General features: G+C 36.2%; 1 protein-coding gene across 1 annotated transcript in view; it reads right to left on the bottom strand.

Annotated features, from left to right (window-relative positions):
* Positions 1-26650, bottom strand: part of LOC149087853 (dual oxidase-like) — a 195313-nt gene that overhangs the window by 97306 nt on the left and 71357 nt on the right. The window contains exons 2-4 of the mRNA XM_089242117.1: positions 23592-23684; positions 23151-23312; positions 20075-20262 (exon numbers count right to left, since the gene is read on the bottom strand). Of these exons, the coding sequence (XP_089098243.1) occupies positions 20075-20262; positions 23151-23312; positions 23592-23684 (443 nt within the window). The remainder of the gene's footprint in view (positions 1-20074; positions 20263-23150; positions 23313-23591; positions 23685-26650) is intronic.

The following is a 26650-nucleotide window of genomic DNA, read 5'->3' as shown; positions in this document are numbered from 1 at the left end:
TCTTTTCGCGATTATTAATTATTCATACCGATTGAAGTTTACTTCGCGACTGGAATTCGGTTTTCACAAATCTGTTTGCGCTATTCATTGACATAAAAAAAACAACAACTTAGAGATCTTATCAATAACTATAATAAAATGAGTCCCTAGAAGTGATCATTCAAAGCCGAATTCCTCCGTGTCCGCGCCTTAAGTCGAATGTTTGACATTTTCGGCGTTGTTGGTAAATTAAATGAATTTATAATGCGACGCGTATAAATAAGCGCAAGTTTTCACTGTGTGCGTGTGAATAAATATATTGAGAGAATCTATCATTTACATAAATTATCATCACCTGTCAGTGTGATTTGCCTTAACACCTTCTATTTGTGATACGAGTGATGATATGATCAGAAATATTCAATGAATTTTCGCGTCGTGTCGCGATTGTGAAGAACGATCTGTTATATTGATAAGAAGGAAAAATTGTCTCCGCTTTAACTTGATCATTAATGTTGAATGCATTGCATTAACATGTCGAAAAGCTATGATAACAGTTTACAGATTGTTGTTTTTGCCGTGCGGAGGTTCAAGTTCCGTGATCTTTTCCGTATTGAAATTTAAATTGGATGTTAACAAATAACATCCCATTTCAAACTATTATTGAAATTTCGGTGTCCAATTATGTAATTTTATTTTTATATTCGCGTGTAAAATATTGAATTTACAACGATCGATATTTTTATATATAGTGGATCCCGCTTATAACGTCTTTCAAAAAAGTCATAAAAAACGTTGTAAGCAGGAAAACACTATAAATGGGAAATCTATAAAATCTAACAAATTCTCATTGAGAATTTGTCTGTTTGGGACCACGAAAATAAGTCGTACTAAGCGGGAGAACGTTGTAAGTGGGAACGTAATAAGTGGGATTGACTAATTATTTTCATAATTTCTATTGGTTATGAGAGAGAGATTTTGGGATACCGTAGAATTATTGGATGCGTAACAGAACTAATTCTTTTGCAATCATTATGGTAGCCAACTCAGTTTCTGCAATAAATAGATGAGCATTGTTGGCTTCATCATTTTTTTTGCACAATATATTGTTAGATAATATTTTTATAATCCCTTGACTAAGATATTTTATTCTTTTTGTAATTTATGGAGATGTACGGTACATGTACTACTTTGACCAGAAAATGTATTTATAATAGATATTTTTATTACAAATTTAGTTTTATTGCAATTCATTTTTTTTCTCTAGAGCGCATTAGCAAAAATATATATTTAACGATATGATACACGGGGCATTCGTTTAAGTACATTGTTAAATGGTGCATTGTCCGGAATTCATTGTTAGATAAGGTATTTTCTGCTAAATGAAGCGATGTTGTCTAGAATACGCTGCTAGATTGATCATTTTTCAGAATACCTTGCTAGATGGAGCATTGTCCGCAATACATTGCTAGATGCAGTAATGTCCGGATTACATCGCTATATGGAGTATTGTCTGGAGATGGGGCGTTGTTCGGAATATATCGCTATATGGAGTATTGTCCGAAATGCCTTGCTCAATGGAACATTATCCGAAATGCCTTGCTCAATGGAACATTATCCGAAATGCCTTGCTCAATGGAACATTATCCGCAATGAATTGCTAGATAGAACGTTGTCCGCAATGAATTGCTAGATAGAACGTTGTCCGCAATGAATTGCTAGATAGAACGTTGTCCGCAATGAATTGCTAGATAGAACGTTGTCCGCAATGAATTGCTAGATAGAACCTGTCCAGAATACCTGTCTAGATAGATCGTCGTTTGTAATACATTGCTAGATGGAGCAATGTCTGGAATGCATTGTTTAGACTAATGAATTTGTGAACCACTTGTTGTTTGGATCATTTCCCGAAATAATCACGCATTTTTTTGCTGTGAATTGTTAACAATACATTGTTAGAGATGGCATTGCCTGAGATACATAATTAAATTAGAATTTCCTGAGAAAATGCATAGCTAACTGGAGCATTGTTCGCAATACATATTTAGCTAAGTCATGCTCTGTGATGAGCTAGTGATTACCGCAGAAATACTTTATTGATAAAAAAAACTTCATTACCAGTGCTTGTCAGCTAGAGCACTTTTCGCTGTAAATTATTTGCTTCAGCACTTTCCGGCAGTCACATTTTCTGCAATGCGTTTATCTGAAGCGTCACCGATTAAAAAATGGTCACATTTTAATTCTTAGTCATACAGTTCACTTTTTTTTTGCATTACATTGTTAGCTCCGACATAATTAACTAAACGGCCCTATCTAATTCATTTGTTCGATGCTGTAATTTTTATTTATTTATTCTTTACGACACAACATTCCCCATTATTCCCCCATACATTAGCTGCTACATCATTGTTCAAAAGCATTGTTAACTGGCACTTCAGTATTCACGAAAAATGTGAGACAATACCTACTTTCCAAACAAAAAACAATTCTACAAACCGAGCAAGTTCAAAAAAATTTTACAAAATCAAACATGTCGGAAACTCCATATTTAGTTAAAGATTCAAAAACACTTAATTGTTGAAAAGAAACTATGACCATAATGACAGATTTGCACATTAGTAACAAATTAACTCTTTTTATTCGGTGTAAACGTGAAAAGGCAACTGACTACGTGCGGGGCACTTTCTCTAAAACACTGTTTTTTTTTGTTTTTATTTTGAAAACAAGTGGGGTTTGAATCAAAATATTGTATGAAATAAGGAAATCCAGTGAAATTTCTGAAATATATCTAAAACCTTTTGAGATATTTTAAATTATGTCCTGAAAATTGGCTGATTTTCAGTACTTACGACATTGTACACTGAAAGCCACATGATATATTTGAATAATTTTATTGCTGTACGTTACCATGACTTATCAATGCGATGAATTGAAAGCTTCAAGGTACGCAGAATAGTATCTGAAATATTGAAGTTTTCGTGAAACAATACGTAAATTTTCTCAACAAAATTAAACCCTTTTATTCAAACAGCTGTAAAATATTTAGTTCTAAATTTATAGCAAAGATTCTAGTTCATTGCACAGTTAATATCACCTGGAATGCTAGAGAAAAATTTCACAAGAATATCTTGCATAGTTTTAGAGAAATTACGAAAACATGAATCTTCAGAAAAAGCGTTTAAAGATTTTTTATTGCTCTTGAAAAGACATTGTTTGAAATTATTTAAATCAGTCACAATTTTGGTTTTACTTATTTCATGTACAAAAAACAAAACGATTTTTGGATTTTGGATAGAAAAAATTTTCAAATGCGTCTACAAAACAGTTTTCGACAATTTTCGAAAAATTCGTCACTTGAACGTTGTCAGTTGCCTTAAAATTTTCAAATACAGGTAAATTATACACACACGTAAGCTATTAGGAGCACATGCCTAGCTAATGACTCAACTCTCGAACCTTAACCGCAAATGATAGAAAAAACACGTAAGATAAATAAAGCGTTGTTCGTAATGAAGTTGTCTTCATTCGAAGTCGGTCATTCCAATTTGGATCCTTTTTTTTTTCTTTTCGAGAATTGCTTCATCTTGGGCCAATCACGTAAGCGGTAAGGGGTGTGCTCAATCGTCCTACTAATAAGACGAACAACAAGAAATCCGCGGAAAAATCGGTATTAGTTTAACGGCCTCGAGAGAGAGAGAATGGACAAGAAAAGCTTTCTCTCGCTATGTCTCGTGTTCCTTTCCATGGAACAAGAATTACTTACACGTGGAACAGAAATAGGCATATGTATATAAAAAAAACCACTCATAGATCCACCACACCCATTCTTTTTAGACGCGTGATGTTATAGTAACGTGACGTTCCGGACAATTATGTACACAAGATATTGAAACTTTCACAACTATTCAAACAAGTTCCATTATAAACACTTTTTCCTTCTCCTTGAATGTAGTGCGTATTATAATGATTAATAATCGTTGTTACAAAATAAAATTATGTTGTTCATCGTAAACATCATGGTTTCCATGAAATAATTTTAAAAATGTCAAAATTTAATCAGATATCGTCCAACATGTGATTCTTTTCAAATAACTAAATATTTTTGTGCAATAATTTAAATTAATTAATAATGGTTTTTGCGTTAAGTAATGATCGTGTGGAATATCTTTGTCGAGGTTTTTTTTTTTTGTAGCCAAATGATAAATAAAATTGTGCTATATTTTGCATGTTCATTGCACAGGGGGCATAACTAACTCCCTTCGCTCCATTTTAATGGCGAACCGTTGATCCTAGAGACATACTTACAATTAGAAAACGTATGCAAATGACGTGTAGTACTCAGATATATTAACCATGTTGCAAAGGGTTGTATGCAAATAAAAGAAATTAACTTTTTTATACGGACACCCTGTCGTCAAAAACCCCATTAGAAAGTTGTCGCCCTTCAGATATCTCTGTGAATATTGCACTTCGAAACGTGAATTGTTTTTGTTGGCATCAAGAGAGGCAGGGCAACATCTTTCTAATGGGGTTTTCGGGCCCAGGGTATTGGTATAAAAAGTTAATTTTTTTTAATTTCAATAACTACACATCCAGTTGAAACATGAATGACGTATCTGAAATTCCTGACTTCGCACATTTATATTCCGCGAGAATGACTTTAATGTCTGTTACCGTTTCTATGTGGATCCCATTTTGAAAACAGTCAGTCGATTGAGGGACGCTATATCTCAGCGAATACTGTATTTAAAAACGTGGAATATTTTCGTTGACCTCAGGAGAGACGGGGCTACATCTTTCTAAATGGGTTTTTGGGAACAGGGTGCGCGTATATTAAAAGTTAACTTCTTTATTTTAATAACTATACAACCCCATATAAAATAAATTACGTATCTAAGTTCCATACATTATTTGGATACGTTCTCTTACTGTAACTGTGCCTCTAGGATAAACAATTCGCCAGTTAAATGCGGCAAGTGGAATTAAGATATCGCATTGTTATTTAATGTTCCACACGGAAACTTGTGCTTCTGGCTCACGAGCGGTATTCATTGTCAATGTAATCTAATGCAGCGTTTCTTAACCTTCTTTTGCCCGTGGCCCTCTTGGAACCATTTTTCTTTTCTCGTGGCGCCCGTCTTACCCAGAGTTTTCGACTCTCATCTAGAAGCAAGATCCTTTATACGTATTGAATTGATTTTTTTTCAGTGAATTTATACTGAACGAAAATTTTGCAAAGAAGATTGGCCTCCAGACCACTGGCCTAGAATTTATTGAGCTCCCCGCTAATTCGACTTCTATTCAGGGCCGTCTCAACATCATGGGCTCCTTAGGCAAAGTGATGCTAGGGTAGTCCCACACTTAGCTGGAAATAAACAGCCTACATATTTCTTACTTATTTTCAAAATTTATTGTAGTATGCAAAATATCATAGGTTGGGGTCACTTATGGACATGAGACCACCGGGCATGGCCCTTCACAAGAGTGGACTCACAGAGCTGCAGCCCGGGGCCTGATATGGTTTTCATCATTTTTTGGTTTTTCACACTATAAATTTAATATAGAGGAGGGGGGCCTGCGAAAAACCCCATCCTAGGGGACCTGCTGCAAAATGTAGGCGGTGAGACCCGGATGGGTCCATGCCCTAGGACGGCTATGGTTTTATGGATGGTTTTGTTGGATTCTGTAAGTGTATAGTCACTAATATAAGAGCTTTATTTCTTCACACCTTAATTTTTCTTCTCATCTGTGCAACCCTCCAAACCACCTGTCATGGCCTCTTTCTCCATTTTCTTCCGTGGCCCCCTTGAAGTATCCCAGTACCACTAGGGGTCCATATAGCCCCGGGTAGAGAACCACTGATCTAATGGATAATAATTGATATTTTATAGTTTTAATTTTTCACTTTCGTATAATATAGTGATATGATTTTTGATGAGAAAAGTTCTCAAACATTTTGTACAATCAATTAATGTAATTTCCATTTTTCCCGACATCATTTTTTAAGATAACAAAATAGCTGTCAGATGAATAGAAAAAAAAAAAAAAAGAGCATCTAATCGGAAACATATTTTTGGAAAATAACCTACAGCAAATCAGAAATATTGGTAAGCGGTGTTTTTATCTTTGACGAGCTCTTACGGCCGTATTTACGAACACAACTTAAACTTCAATCGCAGGTGAAAGGTTTGAAGATCGAAACGGATTGGTTAAATTGAGGATTTTAAACAATCCGTGTCGATCGCTAATCATTTAACCAGCGATTGTAGTTTAAACTGTGTTGGTGAATACGACAGTTAATATTGGAAAATAACCAAGAATTTCCTGAGAGTTAGGTTTTACGATTACGACTTTGTCTTTTCTTGATGTTTAATCAATAAAACATGAAAATCATTTAGTCCACATACGAATTTCAATGAAATAAAATAAAAATCAAACTGAAATATCAATTAAAACGTATCGATGTGTTGATTATGAGTAGAGCCCGAAAGTTCAGGCACTAAAAAAGTCATTTATAACTAAGGGAACAAAGGAAGAATGACTAAAGTCGAGATATTACGTCCGAGGATTATGTCACTCTCCGCTATGTCTCACGTGAAGATATAGGCTATTTTGGAAAGAGAAAATTCACCACGTCGTTTCACTTTTATCTAGCAGCCAGCTGTTACAAAACTTTGTATGGATAGCGGAGTGGCATCATCCTCGATCTGGTGGCATTGTCAGCAATTGTGAGCTTTTGGCCTGAGTTAGCTCCGACTGTCCATATACGGTCCCGTTCGGTGCAAACGGGCTCCAAGGTAAGATAAGATTGAGATATTCGTTGCCTTTGTAGGCTAAGACGTTCACCCGGAAAGTGAAAGGACGTGGGGTTCGATTCCCCTCAAGGGCAGTTGAATTTTCTCTCTTTTTCCTAAATATATATTCGCATCGGCCAGCTGTTAAAAACCTTCGTGTAGATCAGTTTTCCTACCTTTTTTGTCCCACCGCCCCCCTTTCTCAGAAATGTTTTTCTCCCATCGCCCCCCCCCAACGCAATCTAACCCATAGGATCCTATGTTATACCCGTAGCTTCTACCGCCCCCCGGAACATCCCATCGCCCCCGTTGGGAATCACTGGTGTAGATATTATGTGTCCGAAAGCTGGTTAAAAATTGTTTGCACTTACTGCGTCTACTGTTTCAATCATATTTTATATACAATGAAGTCCAATGCATGAGAAAGATATGCCAGAAGTAGAAACATACTTCTAATTTTCCCTAAGCTTCTCTCATACGTCTGAAACAAAAACATTCCTATCCAACACCATCCGGCCTAAGCAAAATTAATGCAGGGGAAACACCAAGTTTTCTATTTCTCAGGCACTTGTAGCTATTCGCGTTTAAATGGGGCTTTCTGATAGTAATTAATACTAAGAGTTGGAAAGTTTGAAAAAATTCAAGTATTTTTGAAGTTTTCCATGCTCAGTTCAACACAAAATGGTCTCTAAAATTCACGAAAAACTTTGAACACTAGGTTTACCATGAGTTGACGTATACCTATTTCTACCAATAGGTATTAGAAAAAATATAAATTGACCTATCTATTATGATGTTAAAGTAGAAAAAAGGTACCTCAATAAAATTACATCAGTTATAATTAGTTTTTTTTTATTTTTGATATTTTAACGTAAAGCATTTTTACAAATTGCAATTTTTTTAACGAAAAGTTTTCTCAGAGGGGTCAAAATGACCCCTTGGTAAACCTAGTGTTAAACAATGTTAAAATTAGTCACTTACCGCAGGAAAAATTCAAAGGCGGCGTTTTTCACAAAAAAAGAAAACGTTCCAAAACAGGCATTTTACCTGACCTTCCGGAATTTAATTATAAGTAATATATTGGTGTAAATGATTGAAAATATTCAAATTGAAGTAATATTATTTCATTCGAATTTCTAATTACGCACATTGTGTGAAATAGTTAAGTCTGAAATAATTGGAAAAAGAAAAATTAACCTCGAATTCCAAAAATTTTAACACTTCGCACTGGAAGAGAAAAAAAATTTCCACATCAACGCATTTCGATATTCAAATAAAAATAAAACGAATTTATAATATTATTCATCCTTAAGCAAGTCTCTCTACCTGTTTTCGCCACAAATCACTGGGAAAATTGATTTATTTTATTATTGAAAAGGCCACCTGAAAGAATAAAGAAAAGCCGCGTTGTACGCGAGTGAGTTAAGTTTGCTACAAGCAAGGACTATGAATGTCTTCTTATAAGAAGATTGCCCAGGGGCCCAAAAGAAAAAACCCGAAAGAGAAGGTAAGAAAATAATAAGATTCGGCGTTGTTTCAACATTCCGAAATACCTTGCGAAGCGTTTTCTCTTTTTTTTTTACGCAACACTTTGGTGTCGAAATAACACTGGAGATTATTCTGGATGCCGAAGGCGGTCGAAAGAAAAATAACGCTACTGTATTATAGTTAGTTTTCATACAATGGTGATGCGGTGATGGATGAAAAGCCGCAGATAACTTTCGTTGGCTATATGAGCTTGTTTTTTAGGGGGGGGGGGGCATTTCCGCAGATTACACATTCCGCAGACTAAATTTGCAAGAGAAGTAAAAAACTTTTTTTTTATCCGGAATAGACTGCTTTACAAAAGTTGGAAATAGCCCAACAGGTAGCGATGAGGGAGTGGTAGAAGAATATCTAAATATTATTTTTCTTGATCAACATTCAAGGGAGTTATCTACATTCAAAAACTACCCAAATGCAGTCGGCCCGCTTAGTCGGATATCAAAGATTCCTACACACGATATCCGATTATCCGGGGAACAATTCAATTGCCATTTTATAACGTTAGCTTCGGTTGTATATTGACAACTGATGAAAGGTTAATATTAATAATTCAATAAATCAGACATCAAAAGTGAAACGAAAATTATATTTAGTTATAATGATATCAATACCTAAGGTTTTTACTTTTCATTAGAGAAGTTAGCGTGTTCTATTGACTCAACAGAGAACAAAAATTAATTAAATGTACGTATTACAGTCAAACCTCGTTAGTGCATCACCCGGTTAACACGTCACTCCGCTTTACGGGTCACTTTTTTGGAAGTCCCAACTGTCCTCAGGCAGGAATTGGCACAGCTACGGCTTACTCCGTTTAACGAGTCACTCCGCTTACTAAGTCATATTTTTGCTGTCCCAAGAGTGACTCATTAACGAGGTTTGACTGTATATACAACTTGAATATTTGGAGGCCCGTACCTACTCTTAAATGCATTCATCTTAACTCAGTGACATATTTTCGATTAGTTTCAAATGTATCATTCAATTGAAACAATATTTTTATAGTGATATTTATGTATTACCAGTTAACGTGTAATATTCGATTACAAATTCGAGGTTTTTTTTATTATTATTGCATTCTAAACTTTCAATCTCTTCCATAAACAGAAATTTTCTTTCTAATTTTAAGACATTGCATGAAGCCATGGCTTTTGTGCAGATTTTTTTTTTGTTTTATTTGAAAAGTTAGCGTCCTCTATGGACTAAAAAATGAAATAATTAAAATCATTGAAGACAACTGACATTACGGGGCAGCAATTCTGGATTTTTCATAAATTTTAATTGTTTACATATTTTACATAATTTTTGAATGCTTCTTTCAATAAAAATATTAAGTGCATAATGGTTGATTATGTATTTACAGTTATCGTATGAATTGCAATGTTCAATTAAGCAAAGTTTTAGAAATTACAAGATTAAGCGGGGAACTTTATTATTGTCTCTCTGGGAGAAGTTTTGGTTTCGGAGGATTTTATCAGTATATAATCAATCGTTTGGTGTCCCAAGGAAGAGGAGCTTAGGTAATTTCGCTCTGAGACGTAGTATGAGACGAATAATGTATCATGCAGATTGTGAAGAAGTATTCTGTGGAGATTTCCCAGAAGTTTTGCAACAGCGTTGCGAACGAAAGGCATGGTAACTGTTACCATTTTGTGAACAGTAGAACGTACCTGTAAGTGGGATATTATAAGATACCTGCAAACGATATAGGCCATATCTAAATAAATGAGGGAGCGGCTGCTATCTGCGTATCCTTTTAAGGGAAAAAGCAGATCTCCTAGGGATATGGCCGGAAAATCACATGGTTATTGTGATTTTCCGGCCATATCCCTAGGAGATCTGCTTTTTCCCTTAAAAGGATACGCAGATAGCAGCCGCCCCCCTCATTTATTTAGATATGGCCTATATCGTTAAATAACAGGGGAGTTGTCTGAATCAGAGCAGAAAATTAATATTCATTATGAGTTCAGGTGTTTAGTGTAATTAATAAAACTTATCAAGTTGTGGAAAAGTTTGTCTTTTCCAAACTTCTTTTGAAATCCCATGCTGCGTCTCAGGCCCTTATGTGCCACTGGGCGCACGTACAATTTTTCTCCCTAGCCATTAGGTTCAGCTATCCATATTAGTCAAATGGCTTGTACGTTGCATCGAGTTGATGGCTGTTTCATAGGTACATGTACAACGACGCGAGTGATTCAATACTTGCAAGCACGGGGCAAGGGAGGCCACCGCTATAGATCTTTGCTACTTTTTCCGGCACAACTCTGCCTCTTTTGAGGCAACGGAACTAAGGTGCTTTGCATCAGTCGGGGTTGTGAGCGGTCCTATCTATCTAAAAAGTTGTAAATGCTGGCTGCATTTACCATTTCACTTAGCATCACCTGATGATCACCAAAATAGTTTCTTCTCGGGATAGGGAATGCAGGGCAACGTCCTATATAGTGAAGTGGAGTTTCGCCTCCACTTCTCTATGTAATATAAGCGGAGCATCTAGTGTATCGAGATTCCCACAGGCTTGTATAGCCTAATTTCAGCACTATCTGCTGTTTCCATAGACATAGGCAGTCGAGAAGAAAAAACTAAATATCTTTTATGATTGATATTTGTGTCATATTTTTCAGTCAAATTGAATTTCAAAGCAATTATTTTTATCACTCGTTATGATAGATTTATCAGCGCAACAAACAGATGAATACGGGATACCAGAGATTAATACCTGACATTCATGTTATACATACAATATCGACAAAATCATTAATTAATTAGGCAAAAATCCAATTCATGGAGGTGAGCGGGCAATTCACATGGGCCAATGTTAATGAAAAAAGAAAGAAACTTGATCAAGATTAAGAGCTGGCAGTGGGAAAACAGGGCAATTACATGTTCCGAGTAGTTCCCACTGCCATGTTTGGCAGCAAGGAATTCCAGGATTAAAGGGCCACGTACCTCTTAACATGGGGAAAAAGTTAAAATATCATTAAAAATACTGTTTATACAACATTAATTTATTAGAATTTATTCACTTATTTCTGATTAAATATGTCATCCTATGCTGGTATGAAATTTTACATATCTTCAATACTTAATTTTTTTTCAAATTTCAAAAAATACATTAAAAACAACTTGCGCGCATGATAAAATGACGTGACATCAATGTAACCATACAACATTGAAACTAAAATGAAGAAAACGATTCATTTCATAAAATGAACTAAAAGATTGAAATTGCATTGACTCATTATTTTTTTTTGAATTTCTGAAAATTTAAATTTTAAATATTTTTTTTTATAAATCAAACATTCACGAATGGATATGAAATGTTTCAGTTCATTTTATGAAATGAACCATTTTCTTCATTTTAATTTCAATATTGTATGGCTACATTTTATCATGCGCGCAAACTGTTTTCAATGTATATTTTTGAAATTTTTAAAAACATTAAGCAATAAAGATATGTAAAATTTCATCAGCATAAGATAGAATAAAAGCAAAAATATGAGAAAAAAATTTCTAATAAATCAATGGTTAAATATTATTTTTATGATATTTCAACTTTTCCCCATGTTAAGAGGTGACCTCCTTAAGAGGCTTAAAATGAATTTTGCCAAAAAGCGAGAGGCAAGAATTTTCTTAATTTTAAACTTATATTATGCAAAAAAAACTTCATTAGTTCATTTTACCTACATTAATTTTTTACCACATCATAGCATCAGCTGATAAGTAAACATAGGAAGTGAATAATAATTTCAAAGCACTAATGCAATTTAAAAAACAAGATCAAACTCAAAGCCTGTTGTTATGCGATTCAAGATAATTATTTCAATGAAGAAACGCTTGAGCATGTAAATTTTTATTTAAGATGCAGCTTTTCTCTTCGTGCTGCCATAAATACATCAAGGGAGTGCAACAAATAAGAAAAAGCACCCTGTTCTTATTAGTAGATGCACGTTGCACCCGAGGAAGAAAATTAATTTGAAAAGCAAAAAAAAAAAAAACGCACCCTCGAGAAATTCAACTTGAACTGCTTCCTAAACGTGACTCGTCCCACATATTAGGTCACGACAAGCATAAATCAAGAGGATGTCACGTTTTCTGTATAGTATACATATTTCGGCCATTATAATGGGGCGAGGGGAATTGTTGTATAATCGTTTAGAATTGGAGCTCGTGATAAGATATTGAATGAAAAGGCTTTCGATAAATTTTAACCTTGTGAATTGAATTTTTTATAATGTGAAATTTGTTTTTATTGTTTCGAAAACTTAGATGATAGAAAGAAAAACAAAACCAGATATCATTGGCCATTTCAAGTTCGAAAAATAGACGTGAACTCGAAAAATGTCTAAAATACGGGGTATTCCAAAAATTCTTAAAATTTGAATTTAAAAATTCTCAAAATTTGAATTTGAAAATTCTCAAAATTTGAATTTAAAAATTCTCAAAATTTGAATTTAAAAATTCTCAAAATTTGAATTTAAAAATTCTCAAAATTTGAATTTAAAAATTCTCAAAATTTGAATTTAAAAATTCTCAAAATTTGAATTTAAAAATTCTTAAAATTTGACGAAATTGGTATATTTGAATGCGGTTTGCGAAAAGTTATCCTCACGAAGGACGATTCTTTCTTTTACGGAAATAAAAATTTGTTCAAATATTTCCCGATAGAGAGAGCTGCATGGAAGAAAATCGCTGGAAATATGCGAATCAGTCTCCTATAAAATGCAGGACGTACGACTAACGGGTCTTTTCTGAATTCTTCTACTGCTAGAGCTCACATGAGCTTTTCATTTGATGACGACAATGGTGGATAAACACAATTGATGAAGTCGTTTTACATGAGCCACGAATCGCTCGCTGAAAGATTTTTGAACGTTTCGGACATAGAAAAGGTTGAAAAATGGTTCAGTTCCAATCACTCCCGCCGAACTGACAAGCAGCACTCACATTGACAAAAAATTTAACTAAATTCCCTTCGTGACAATAACTTTTTTGCAAACCACATTCATATCAATTCTTTCAATTTTTATGAATTTTTTAAACTATTCATGAATTTATGGGACACCCTCACATAATCACCAGTAAAAGTGATCATTTCTTTAGTATTCAAATTTACCAGCGGCGCGTAGGTATTAAGAATAAAATCAACGGTAAAAAAATAAATAAAATTACCAAACTTTCCGAGACGATTGGCAATCATGCATAATATCCGATTAATTGGATTTACCGAACACATACACGAATCACTCAAACATCTCCGATTATATGCTATTATGTATAGTTAATATATCTCTATATAATTTGCCGCTGTGGTGGTCGAGTGATTATAGTGACGGACTCGCGATGCGAGGATCCGGGTTCGAACCCCACAGTGGTGGTCGGCTGAAGTTGGTTTTCTGTGGTTCCCAATTTCAAGGCGCAAATGCGAGCCGATCTCCCCGTTAAAAAGTCTCGCCACAGAGAGCAACAGTCCTACAACGATAAATCATTCAATCATAACACTTCACTCATAGTTAGAAAAACTGGTGGCAGATGGCAGCACTACACATAACAAGCATTACAGAGAAACAAAAAACTTCACGTCAGGTTTCACTACACGTACACGCACATTCCCGCATGTACCGATTCGTTGGGGGTTCCGCGGGGGGGGGGGAGCAGTAGGGCCTCCAAAATAATGACTCGGGGATCCATGATGTTCTTAAGTCTGCCACCTCGTTGGGCAATTTGCCTGTTGTGGCGTGGTATTTGTATAGTTCTTTAAAGACGTGACCGTTCTATGGAAACAAACATACATAAAATCAGTGATACCTCGGCTTACGAACATTTTTCTTCGTAATTTTTCTGCCTCGGCAAACGAACATTTTCGTTGATATTTATGCACGCACTAAACATAAAACAGTCGCATCGAGAACTGAATTTCCATGCCAATCATCATCAGGAATATAATCACTAGAGCCAAGTTCCGCAGAGGAATATGGACGAAGTGCATGTCTGGTTTAGTAGTCACTCGAGCCAGATTAGCCCATGTTCTCTTCGGAATCTTTTTTTTTTTCCAAATTCTACGGAAGAGTAGAGATGACTTGGCCTAATAATACTCAAGAAATCGTCAACGAATAAGGCAAATACCAGAAAATACTGAAAAATTTTAGTATTTCCGAGTTTTTCCAAAGTGAAATCCACGACCGATTTAGACTTCTATGAAGGCACATACATCCGGGCCTTCTTCAAAAATAAATTAGTAAACGACAGTAAATCAACACCACCGATCGCATCGCCATGGCTTAAATTCATTAAGAGCGTGAATTAAAAGAAAATTCGTATAGACCAATCGGATAGCTCCATTTCGCAAGCAGCCAATCAGGTTGTTGCAAAAGACACACGCATGCGCTTCGTTTCATTCTTGCCAGGACGGTTGACTTGAACAGACGTATTTTTTTCGTTCCGCTGAGCAACCGAGATTGAAGATGTGGTGGTCAATCCAAGTGGGAAACTCGGTCAGCGTGACACTCTTATCCTCCGAAGACGACACCCATAGTGTGTCGAAATGCATTAGGAATTTTGTGAAATGTGAAATGATTCAGCTAACAGGAAATGCATTGAAAAAAATACGGGATGGGGGGAATCCTATGTTTTCAGAGTACGCTTTCTTTGAGTGTAAGACTCTTAGCATCAAACTGAACGGTCTGGATATTCTAGATTATCTTTTCTATCTGCATGTATCAGACACAGAAACGAGCTAACCAGATCACAAACGGACTCGACTGGGATGTGTGTGAGCGCATTTTACATTAGTGTAAAATAAAAAGAGATCTTCAGTATCTCTCTTTCTTCCTGTAGATTATCATTTATCCAATTTTGAAGCTATTCATTTTAGCCTGCAGTCCGTTTTTGTCTTTTTTATGGCGATCATTAATATTTCAAATGTCACCTTGAAATTTTTGGCAGTACCCGGAACCAGCGTCAATTTTTAGGTAATTTGTTTAATAGTGTTATCACTGGTTTCAAAAACACCATTTTACGAAAATACCCCTTGAAATTATTGAAAGGATCGAAATCACTCTCCAAAATTATACATTCGGATGACACTGCATGGAACGGATCAAACGGTTTTCCATAGAAACCTATGAGAAATCCCGTTTCGGCTAACGAGCGTGATTCCAGAACGAATCAACTTCGTTAGCAGAGGTATCACTGCAAATTCATCAAGATAAGCAAAGTCAAATAAAACATAAAATGCACGTCAAAGCAAAATGGATAATCGCGTTTATAGTCCAGCAAAAAGGGTTTTTTTTTTTTTCAAGCTACATAATTACCGGTATTGCCGGTTGCATTTCGTACGAGATCGTATCAAAATAAGTTGGTTAATCCGTAAAATATCATCTGAAAGCATGCGTTTGACATTAGGAACCTCGTCTAATACGAGATTACCTAATCTGATTTTTTTTTCGCGGAACTTAATGGCCGAAATGAGCCAAATCATCGCAAGTAAGAAATCGATAAGATCTTTATAAGGAAACGATTCTTTTATTGCTATTACTTTCGCTTTCTTTTTTTCTAACCGATATTAATTCCGATTCGATTCGGATAAAAGAAGCGTTTATATAACGTAAGAATCGAATGGATTTTTCGGACGAGAAACGTGATTTTCATAGAAACCATCCATGGTAATGGTGATAATGATAGATGATCGTTACCATACCACGTGATAAAGATCTATTGTACCGATCTTTTCCTTGAGATCCCTCACGTAGGTTTAGTAAATAATAAAAATGAAATATATATATATATAGCAGTATATTCGTAATAAACGAATTTTTCTACCATTTTTATTTCAAGACCGACATAATGAATTGGAAACAAAAATAATAGAATTGCTATCTTGGTTTTTGTGTCTATATTTCGAGATCGGATGGGCGATAAGTGTGAATTTCACCGTGATCAGGTGATTATAGAACTTTGAAAGATCAGTGTTCGATAGTGCATTTATCATAAGACGATTATAGAGATGACAACTTTCATTATATGATGAATCGATGTCTTAATAATCGAAACACGATTGTTTCAACACGATATAGAAAAATTTTGTTTTTCTTATAATAAGATGCTATTAGATTTTGCTACCCATTCATTGCGGGGAAAAAAATAATTCACATTATAGAATAACTATAACTAGTTAGCTGTAGATGTTCGTGGTGCAATAGTTTCTTAATTATTTACAAACGTAAGATAAGAGCTCTCACGGACAAATTCAATATTTAAGGAGGTAGATACACGTATATCAGCTAGGGAAACGGCAAAATTTAGAAATGGGCTGTTAGTCGTAAACTCTGCATTTTATAGAACTCTAATTTGCGTATTTTCAATGATTTGCATTTGTTTAGAACCTTCTATCGGCCAAAATTTGAACTATTTCTTCCCTTGTACAAAAAAATAACCCCCAACCCTCTTTCGTGAGAATTACTTTTTCGCAAAAAGCATTCAAATATACCAATTTCTTCAATATTTTTTACGAATTTATGTGCCACCCCGCGTTTCAAATATGTATACCAGGGCAAGGGCGTAGCCGGGGGGGGGGGGGGGGGGACTTGGGGGTCTGGTCCCCCCCCCCCCCCCGAAATGTGAGAAAATGACCGAAAAAAGGGAAAAAGATGGCTAAATCTATTGTTCTGTCACTTTGGTCCCCCCCCCCCGAAATGAAAGTGGTTCCCCCCCCGAACGAAATTTCTGGCTACGCCCCTGTACCAGGGGTCGTTCAACCTGCCCACGGACGACTAACCAATGTAGTTTAGTGACATCTGCAAGGTCCTTAAAGTAAACAGGGACCAAAATGATTGAGACTTTTGTGTCTTTTTTTCTGAAATCATTTCTTTTATTAGTTACCAATTTTGATTAGTTCCGAAAATATTTTTAATTCGGAAAAAGTTTCTCATTAATTACTGATTAAAATTAACCACAGAACTAATTAATTTAATCTAAAATCACTTTAAATATTTGAGATTATTTATTTCGGTAATTGATTATTATCTCGAAGTCATTTCTTTCAATGATTATGCAGTTCATATTATTTTATTGATTTATAAGTTAGTTTTTTTTTCTGAAATTATGTTTTTCAAAGATTATAAAATTATTGCTTTCAGTAATTTTGAAGTTTCATTAATTCAGCAATTATTTCTCTTTCAATTACATTAGAAATATTTCTTTCATTTATTCTAGAATTAAACGTTTTTCAATTTTTTCAGCCATTTTTCGAGTATGATCGGTGGGCCACGACAAAAAGCTCCATGCGTTGAAGGCCCCCGACGTACCACAAACTGCTGTGTTTTCCCATCGCCTCCGTTTCAATAATCGAACCTAAAAGGTAGACCGAATTCCAAATCGCTCCAATTCCGTTTAGAGCATCTATGGCAGCTCTTTAAAGATCAAATGTTGAATGATCTCACGCCACTTTTCTAATTATAACCCTTTGTTTTTCTTGTTTTCATTTCCCGGCGCTTCGTTTTCATGTAAATCAAACTCTTAACTACATATCCAATGACCTGACCGCCCCTGTTGGCACTCTCTCCCCACATGACCACAATATTATTATTCTTACTGTTGTAACAGATATTTTTCATTCCCTCATTGTAACTCGTAACGTTGATGGAAACCGAAAAATATAATAATATACCATTTATTATTATTTTTTTAAGAAAATGCGTAATCCATCACAATCAATTTTCGTCTTGATTGCGGAGCCCACGTTAATAAACGGAAAGATGGATTACAAAAAAAAAAAAGGGGGGGCGGGCAGGTGCCCACTTCACTCACTCGCCAGTAGAATCATCGAGGATTGAGCTTGACCGACTCTTTGAGCAAACTGATTGGCTTTTGTTTCCAAGTCCAGTTACTCGAGGCGATCGAGGTTCCGTCGAATTATATATTTCGGTAATCCATCAAAGGCTTTAGACAGCTATGGATTTCCCCCATCTCCTCCATCCCTTAAAAACTGATTTCATTGGGTGAAATTCTCGTGTTGATAGTTTTTACAACAGCGTAATCTTTTCGTTCCGGATACCGTTCAGGTGATTAGTAAAAACAGGGATGCACAACCTCCTGTCCGCGGGCCAACCAAAGTGTTCCGACCTTCCCGCGAAAGATGTTCCAAATGCAAGTTGCCAGTTGTAGCCAAAGGAATTGTCAAATGCAATTGAAGTGGCCGATACAGTCAAAGGCAAAGAGAAATATACTCGGATGCGATCAAAAACGAACAAAAATGAAGTTATTTCACTATGATTAGTGTGGCCGTACTTTACTTGAGAAAAATACGGGAAATTAGGATCATAATCACGGGGAATCGTTTTTTCCTTGCCAAAAATGTTACAATTGTCCGCAAAATCGCCAGTTGCTGCCTACAAATAACCTTTGGCTGCAAATAAACTGCTATAGCAAGTCTGCAAGGAATAAAAATATTTTATGGGCGAGAGAAGGGGGTCTTACAATATGCATTTTCTTTTAAACAAACACCCTAGAAATTTACGAGCGCAGTTAATGAAATTCTCAAAATGGAAAGCCCAGATTAAGGGTATGGTTGTAATTTTTATTTTCTGATCATCTTCTAAGAGGTTCTTCTTGAACATATCGGCGGCTAAAAATTTGCACGAAGTAGATTGAATGTTTCTTAAAGTGCCAATTTATTTTTACTACTTTGTTTCAAAAAATTAGAACACCCCAAAAAAGTGTGTTTTTTTCTAAATTAGAACATCTGACTTAAAAAGGATTATTACATGAATATTTTCATGCAAATTTACATCAACTTGATCCAATAAGTGTTGCATGTTTTTCTTGGTTATGCATGTTAATCTAGAATAGTTCAATATTCGCATTAAGTGTACAAAAACACGAGACGTTTCTGCAAACGGAAAATTACGTGTGTACTTGCTTGGACAGTATGGGAAAATTCGTGCCGATATCGTACAAATACATTGTGCCTTGGCCATCTTTGGCCTTGACCATGGATTTTATGCATCAAAACACTGAATTTATAGGTCTCCGGCGCAGATCTGGATCCGAACTCAACCATGAACTCCATCGTTGCTATTTTAGAGCCGATAGCAGCTGGTTCGCAATTGATCAGCTACTTTTTTCTATTTGTTGACGTTCGTTGCACAATGCCGAATTCTTGATCCAGTCTGCGTTTTCCACCTTCAAACGGAATTTTCCGCTTCTGGAACCAAAAAATATATTCTCTACTTTTTGATTCCAGAAGTTAGAGACTTGTATGGAGAGGGAAATTTCAGTTGCCATCAAGATTTTGGCTATGTCTATGAATCTATATCGATGCTGCAGAAATTCACATAGGCAAAATCTTGATGGCAAATGAAATTTTCCCTCTCCATACAAGTCTTTAACTTCTGGAATCAAAAAGTTGGGAATATAATTCCATCCAGAGAAGTCTTCTTATTGATTGGTCTTTATTTTTTGGTTCCAGCAGCTGAAGACTTTGAAGATGGAAAACGAAGATTGGGTCAAGAATTCGACATCAAACATCATCGATTTTTCGGTGGTTTTGCGATATCTGATGATTGTACCTGATGCCGATCCTACCAAGCGATTGAAAAGTCGTGCTAAAAAAACTAATCAGGTGCAAACCAACTGCTATAGGCTGTAAATTGATGGGATTCATGGTTGTGGTCCGATCCAGGTCTGTGACGGTAAATGTCATGAGCCACATTCGGCAAAAGAGCCGCGGGGAGACCATATAGGCTATCGGTAGCAAGACTTACCTGCTCTCTAGGACTGTTTGGAGACTGGCCTGTTTTTGAGTCATAGAGCGCCCTGTGGAAAGGCATATACCTGTGCCCCTGGCACGATTTGTCGTACATATTGTCACACGTGTCGATGAGAATCTTGTGCATTTCGATGGGGCATCCCGCCTCACTGGCCATCAATATCTCGGACGTGACCACTTGACCTACAACGACAAAAGGCGACAAAATAAAAGATAATTCATTAAAATTTCCCACATCGACTCAGAATTATCAAAATCCGACACAAATTCTTTAAAATCAGAATTTCTCAAGTAAAATTTTCCGATATACGGCTGAAAAAGATAGGTGTATACAAATTTTCGAACGCTCTGACTACTACTAAACAACACAGGTATCTGGTCTATATTCGTCTGCGGAACTTCTAACGAAGTGGTACATGTTGGAATGTGCGTGTCCTTATTGTGAATTTAACGTGAAGCTTGTTTCTTTGTAATGCTTGTTATAGTGCTGCCATCTACCACATATTTTTCGAACTATAAGTGTAATGGTTGAAGATTTTTTACTGTTGTAGGCCTGTTGCTCTCTGCGGCGAGACTTTTCAATTAGGAGATCGGCTTGCATTCGCACCTCGAAGTTGGCGAACGCTGTGACTGGTGAAAGTTTCGTTAATTTTCTTATCTGTTGAAGAACATAGTCTTGAGTATGATTTGTGGTTTCAATAAATTTGGGCATTTTACTTTGTGACAAAAAATGCCAAATGACAGTATCGCAATCATCGTATTGTATCAGAAGGACAAACGAAATCGCGGCATCCCGTTCACTTGGCTCAAGGGTAATTGAGCGGTTTAAGGAGATAGGTCATGGAGGTGACCATCCAGGTCAGGTTGAGGAATTAAAAAGCACTGTCAACAAAATATTAACTGCCAGCTCATCAAAAAAGGATCGTTCGGAATACAAGAGTCTCAATGAGAAAGATCGCTCGTGAAATCGGCAATGACCAATCCGCGCGTTCGATAGCAAAACAAGAACTGGGAGTGACGGCCTTACCAATTCTAAAAGTGTGAACAACTTACTGATGGAAATAAGCGAGTACAGCTAAAAAGATGTCGTGCACTGCCACGTCGGGCCGCTGATAACCGATGGGAGAACATTCTTTTCACAGATGAAAAGCTCTTCACAATTGAGCAAGCGCAAAATCATCAAAACGATGTACACTGGTCTCCAGAATGTTCCAGGACCATCAGTCATTGTTCAATGGCGTCAGAAACCCTCAATCCGTTATGGTTTGGGAAGGAGTTTGGTCCTTCCCAAACCATTTTTGTGTTTGTTTGAATGGAGAAATAGTTTTCTGCGGAAAAAATGGCAAAATCAATCAACGTGTTTACCAGAAAGATATTTTGCAAGTTGTTGCAGTTCCATGGTGTCAAATGTAATTTGGAAAAAACATTTGGCCATTCCAATAAGTGCACAATGCAAAAAGTATCCGGCAGTAAATCCCTGATTTCATCGAATCTGCTGAACGGCCACCATATTCTCCTGATCTCATTCCGATGCAGTACAGCATGTGGTTTATTTTAAAGAACTGCGATTGTGCTAAGAGCTACCAAAGTTAGGCATCGCTGAAGAAAGCTCAGAGTCGGGAATGGGATAAATATTCTAACGAAGAGGCGCAGCGCGAAGCTCAAAATTACACAGCGTTTGAAGTTGTGTACCGCAGCCAAAGGCAGCTAATTCAAATTTAAGTTAATGTGGTTGTCAACAAATGTTTGTTACAAATTGTCAATTTGTTGCAATCAGAATTGATAAAAAGATTATCTGGGAAAAATGTCGTATACAGTTATTTTTTTTAGCCACCCTGTATTGATTAATGTTTCATTTTCTTCATCGATGATTGCCAAAGACGGAAACGACATTAGAGCACGATCCACATAATGCTTAACGCTACCGTGAGTTCAATAACTTTATCAATGGAAGCCATCTCATGAAAAGCAAATGAGTGAGCGCTTTCACAAGCCTTCTCTTGCGCAGTTCTTCCTCTACAAAAGACCTTAAAAAACTCATCAGTGGGTGTCATTTAGAAAACTGAAATTAATCAATTTTTTAACATTTACGACGACGGCTTTAAGTAAAACGTTTCACATCGAGATAAACTCTGGTACACCATGAATCAAAATGATGGATGGATCCATCCGTCAGTGCCGGAAAAAAAATACAGTGGTGAAGATTAATTTTTTTTCGATTAGCCCAGAAAAGCTAAAGAAAAGAAAAAATTACTAAACGGTAGCTCACACAAAATCTCTCGTAAAATCCATTAAAGTCTTCAACAAAAATGGAATTCAGTGCCCGAAGGAGGTTTTTTTTTGTTTCTTTCCTCTCGTTAAAGTGTTCTCATATTTCATGGTGACATGAATGTGACTTACGGCGTTGTTTTGAGAATGGAAGGATGAAGACGTGTTTTTACACGCGATTTTTTTTTTTTTTTACAGTATTGCTACATAGTAGTCAAAAGTTGATTTCTCAATAGAAAACCTTTTCCCATGTACTCCTTAGTTCGCACCTGCTGCGAATCGGAAGAACGCCTACTTCATTAAACAAGATATTACATGTTAAGGGGGTTTTTGGTGATATCTGCTGTGCCACTTAAACAATTAAAATGTAAGGATGATAACAAAGGCTTTAGACATCCGATTTTTCTGTGTTGCCGTAAATTGCTTAATTTGGTATGGCAAGAAGACAACACCAGTTAAAATACCACCAAGTAAAAACGGGGTGACATAATAAAACCAAGAATTTAGTGTATGTGAATGGCAACATAATACACACACGCAGTAGACCCTTGTTAATCCGGCATATGAGACCAAGATGTGTCAGATTACTGAAAGTTAGTTGAAAAGCCCATCTAAATTATATAAAATTCTGCGCACAGCCATGCAGTGACATGTTTTTCTTCTATATATGGAGGGAGGGGGGAAGAAAACCCGCCTAAAACACCGGATTAGTGGACGGGCCGGACTAGCGCGTTGCCGGATTATCGAGAATTACACTGAATCCCTTTTAAATACGCAAAAATCAGTAATTAATTTCAACTCACCGAAAAATAGGAAAAGAACAGTCAAGTTCCTGACTGATGGGTGACCATCATCTCCTCCCATGAGAGCTTGACTGAGTGCCCTCGGGCTGGGCCTGTCCTCTCCGGCCAGCATGTATACTCCATCCGCGTATGATGGAGGAGCTTTCCTCGTCAGCTGGCTGTCTGCAAACGAGATAATGCGAGAAAACATACTTAAAAAAAAAAGATAGAATTTAATTAATCATAATCTGGGCAGAAAAATTTCTAACGCCTTTCAGGAAATGATGGGAATCTAGTCATTACGTACTTAGAAGAAACGAATCACGAATACATCATATCGTTGAACGCGGTTTCGTATCAAGAATAATAACATCAGTTAAGATTTTCATGGATATTATCAAATGATTTATCATGCTTCTTAATTCATAGAGGAAATAATTATTCCCTGGAAACCTTACTCACCGATGGAACCCCAGTCTGGATGGCCGAGATTATTGTACCAACCATCGTACCTCTGTTTTTCTGTGTGTAAGTACTTTGTATCGGTTGTGGATTCTGCAAGAGACAAGATTATCTTATGAAAAGTTTGAATGCAAATAAATATTTTGAAATTTATAATTTTTTATTGAAAATTTATAGATGGCTGAATGAATGAACGCCAGAACTTTGCCACTGGACTTATCCCGTTGCCGAGAACTCTTCCAGCCCAGCTTCGTGGTAGAGTCTGGAATACTTTATTTTGCGTCAAAAAGGGAAAAGAAATAAACGTACATAAATTTTACAAAAAAATTCCCCCAGACAATTGGGTACTGTCGCGATTAACAAATTTTGGGGTGATAACAGACCAGTTGGGGTTGGGAGTTGGAGGAAAGTTTCGGGTTAAGAATGAATGAATGTACATATTAGAATGAAGGTATATTTTAGAAGCAATTAGAAGGGGGAGCGCCTCATGCAATGACATTTTTTGGTTGTCTTATACTCGTCATATTATATACATAGGATACAAAAAGGAAACGAAAATCTTATTGTATAATATAAAGTATCCATCGGAGCAAGTCATCTCGCTTAACATTTTGGTAAGCAAATAGATTTGATTGGCCTATTTATAAATGGATATAGACTTGAGTAAATTTTTCAGATCAACATTTTTCTTCCTTCAAAAACTTTCGCAAAATAAAGAATTCTCACGTTTAGATAAGACTTAAAGTCTACGGAAGTGTTTCTCAAAGTGTTAGTCACAGAGAGCTGGAGATATTGATTTGTGTGCCTATTTATGCTTTTAATTGGTGTTTTTATAAGTGAAAATACCTATTTCTAAATTATTCTAAGGAGCCGCAGATAAATCATGCCTTGGATAAGGTAGTCGTGGGTGACAAAAGTTTGAAAGCCATTGGTCTATTATACACCGATTGCACAATTGGATGTGGTATACCACGCATGCGTATTCCGACAAGGATTTCAATTCGAATCGGTAGACACGATACGTGAAGCACCCAACCAAAAGCTGAGGAGCTTTTGAATAATCGAACAACCCCCTCCCCTCATGCTGAAGGACCTGGCACCTGGTTGGACCAATGTGACACGAAGGACTCACACTAGCCAACAAGCCAACGAGGGAAGACATGGGTCCAGGACCTGGCGCTTGGCCACAGAGAGGAACAGGGGGCTCGGGCTCAATAAAGCTGGAAAGGACATCAGAACAGCTCATCGGAATAAATTGTATAATAGAAATATTTAAATCTGTATATACTTTTTTTTTTTTAATAATGTGTTTTTATATTCAATGTCATGTATTTTATATTTTATATGCATAATAAAGCACCCGACATCGCCCAGCCCCTCATCCGGGCAATGGCTAAAATTGACAATGGTCGATAGAGCCTGGGCGGTGCACGGAATGAAATGAAAATGAAATGAGACACGATACGTGCCTCCATGTTAATATCAATGGAATCTTCACCCGCAGATTCTTATTTCCTAAAGAGGTAATAAAACTCCTAATAGAAAAACGTGAGAGAGGGAATAATACAGGCTGTGTGTATAAATCTATTCCAGACAACGGAAGCATTTAAAAACTCGTTACAAACGGCATCGAAAATTCGCATCTCAATCAAAATATTGATTACTATTTACGCAAGCACGTCATTGACCTCTAAACGGTGAAACCATTTTTTCTCCCGTGGATGCACATACACAATACACCTAATAAAAAATATAGCAATAAATATTGTACGAATTACAAGAATACGTGCACGCAGATAAAATCCGTAGATATTATTCCGGAATGGGCTATCCGTGTTTTATAGCTCGAGACGCTCCCCAATAACTGCAATTAACGTAGGGTCATATAAGCACGCATAAATTTTACTGTACATTATAAAGGTATACACACACACTGGTAACGAACTTCTAGGATATAACTCGGCGTTTTTTCCTATAGGAGAAAAAGTACGAGCCATAAAAATAGAAAAAACGTACATTGATTTATTACCTACTAGACTAAGATACGATAAAAAGGCAAACTCGTAGTATCGACAAGAGACCGAAGTTATTAAACGGTCAATTAGTTAGAATGCTCGGCGTTTTTCCGCGTGTAATATCTACACACACACACACACAAAAAATAAGAACGGCGCTTTGAATTCATTACTCTTTTTATACGTGGTAAGAGTAAAAAAAAGAAACAAGTTTCTAATCAAAAAGTTTTAATAATAAATACACCGTAAGATAAAAAGTGATGAAACAACCTCTGCGCAACACCCACCGCACTCGATGGTTATAAGATGGACCGGACGGATGGACTTCCCACGCGTTGTTAATTCCCACTGGGCCTGATGCTGGCTTGGTCAGGCTTTCATTTGCTTCAGGGTGTGATCGGTCTTTTTTATTATTATTATTTTAGTAGATGTCGATCAAATGATATGATTGCGGCCTCCGGATGGGTGAGATTCGGCTGCTCTGAAGAATTTACATCAACGGGTAAACGTGGGAAAGAATCATTCTCGCGGTGTGGACGTTAATTCTAACAGAGGCCTATGAATTCGGTGAAATAAACCAATAGAGCCCGGAAGTTTAGGCTCTAAAAATGGTCAAACTAGGCAGGCAAAAAGGCACTATAAATGCCTAAAAAAGGCATTTATAATTAGTGGAAAAAAAAGAAAAAAAACTGGAAGCAACAATATTAAGGGAATGAATAAGGGCTAAAAAATGGGCTCTACACACTGAATCTACTGTTTCAATAAAGATCATAATATTGTAACTATATTATAAGCTAAGTTGATATCATGTGATCATATCATGTTTATGTGGTCTTTCAACGTTTATTCGGAGTTTTATTTAGTCGAATACTTCTTATGTAATTTTGTCGACATGCAAAATAAAAGTAAATAATAATTATATAGAAATTATAACGTTTTAATATGGAATTACTTAAGCATTTTCATAACGAAAACATATTTTTCTCAAATTTTTCAAATATTGAGCTTTGTATTCCATCGATTAAAAAAAAAATGTCTCTCAAA

This window comes from Pholcus phalangioides, unplaced genomic scaffold (genome assembly GCF_987345545.1).
Source record: "Pholcus phalangioides strain wild (caught in Gottingen) unplaced genomic scaffold, Ppha-v1.0 ptg000003l_1, whole genome shotgun sequence".
Taxonomy (NCBI): Eukaryota; Metazoa; Arthropoda; class Arachnida; order Araneae; family Pholcidae; genus Pholcus; species Pholcus phalangioides.
Note: the sequence above shows the minus strand (reverse complement) of the source record. Positions and strands in the feature narration are given on the sequence as shown.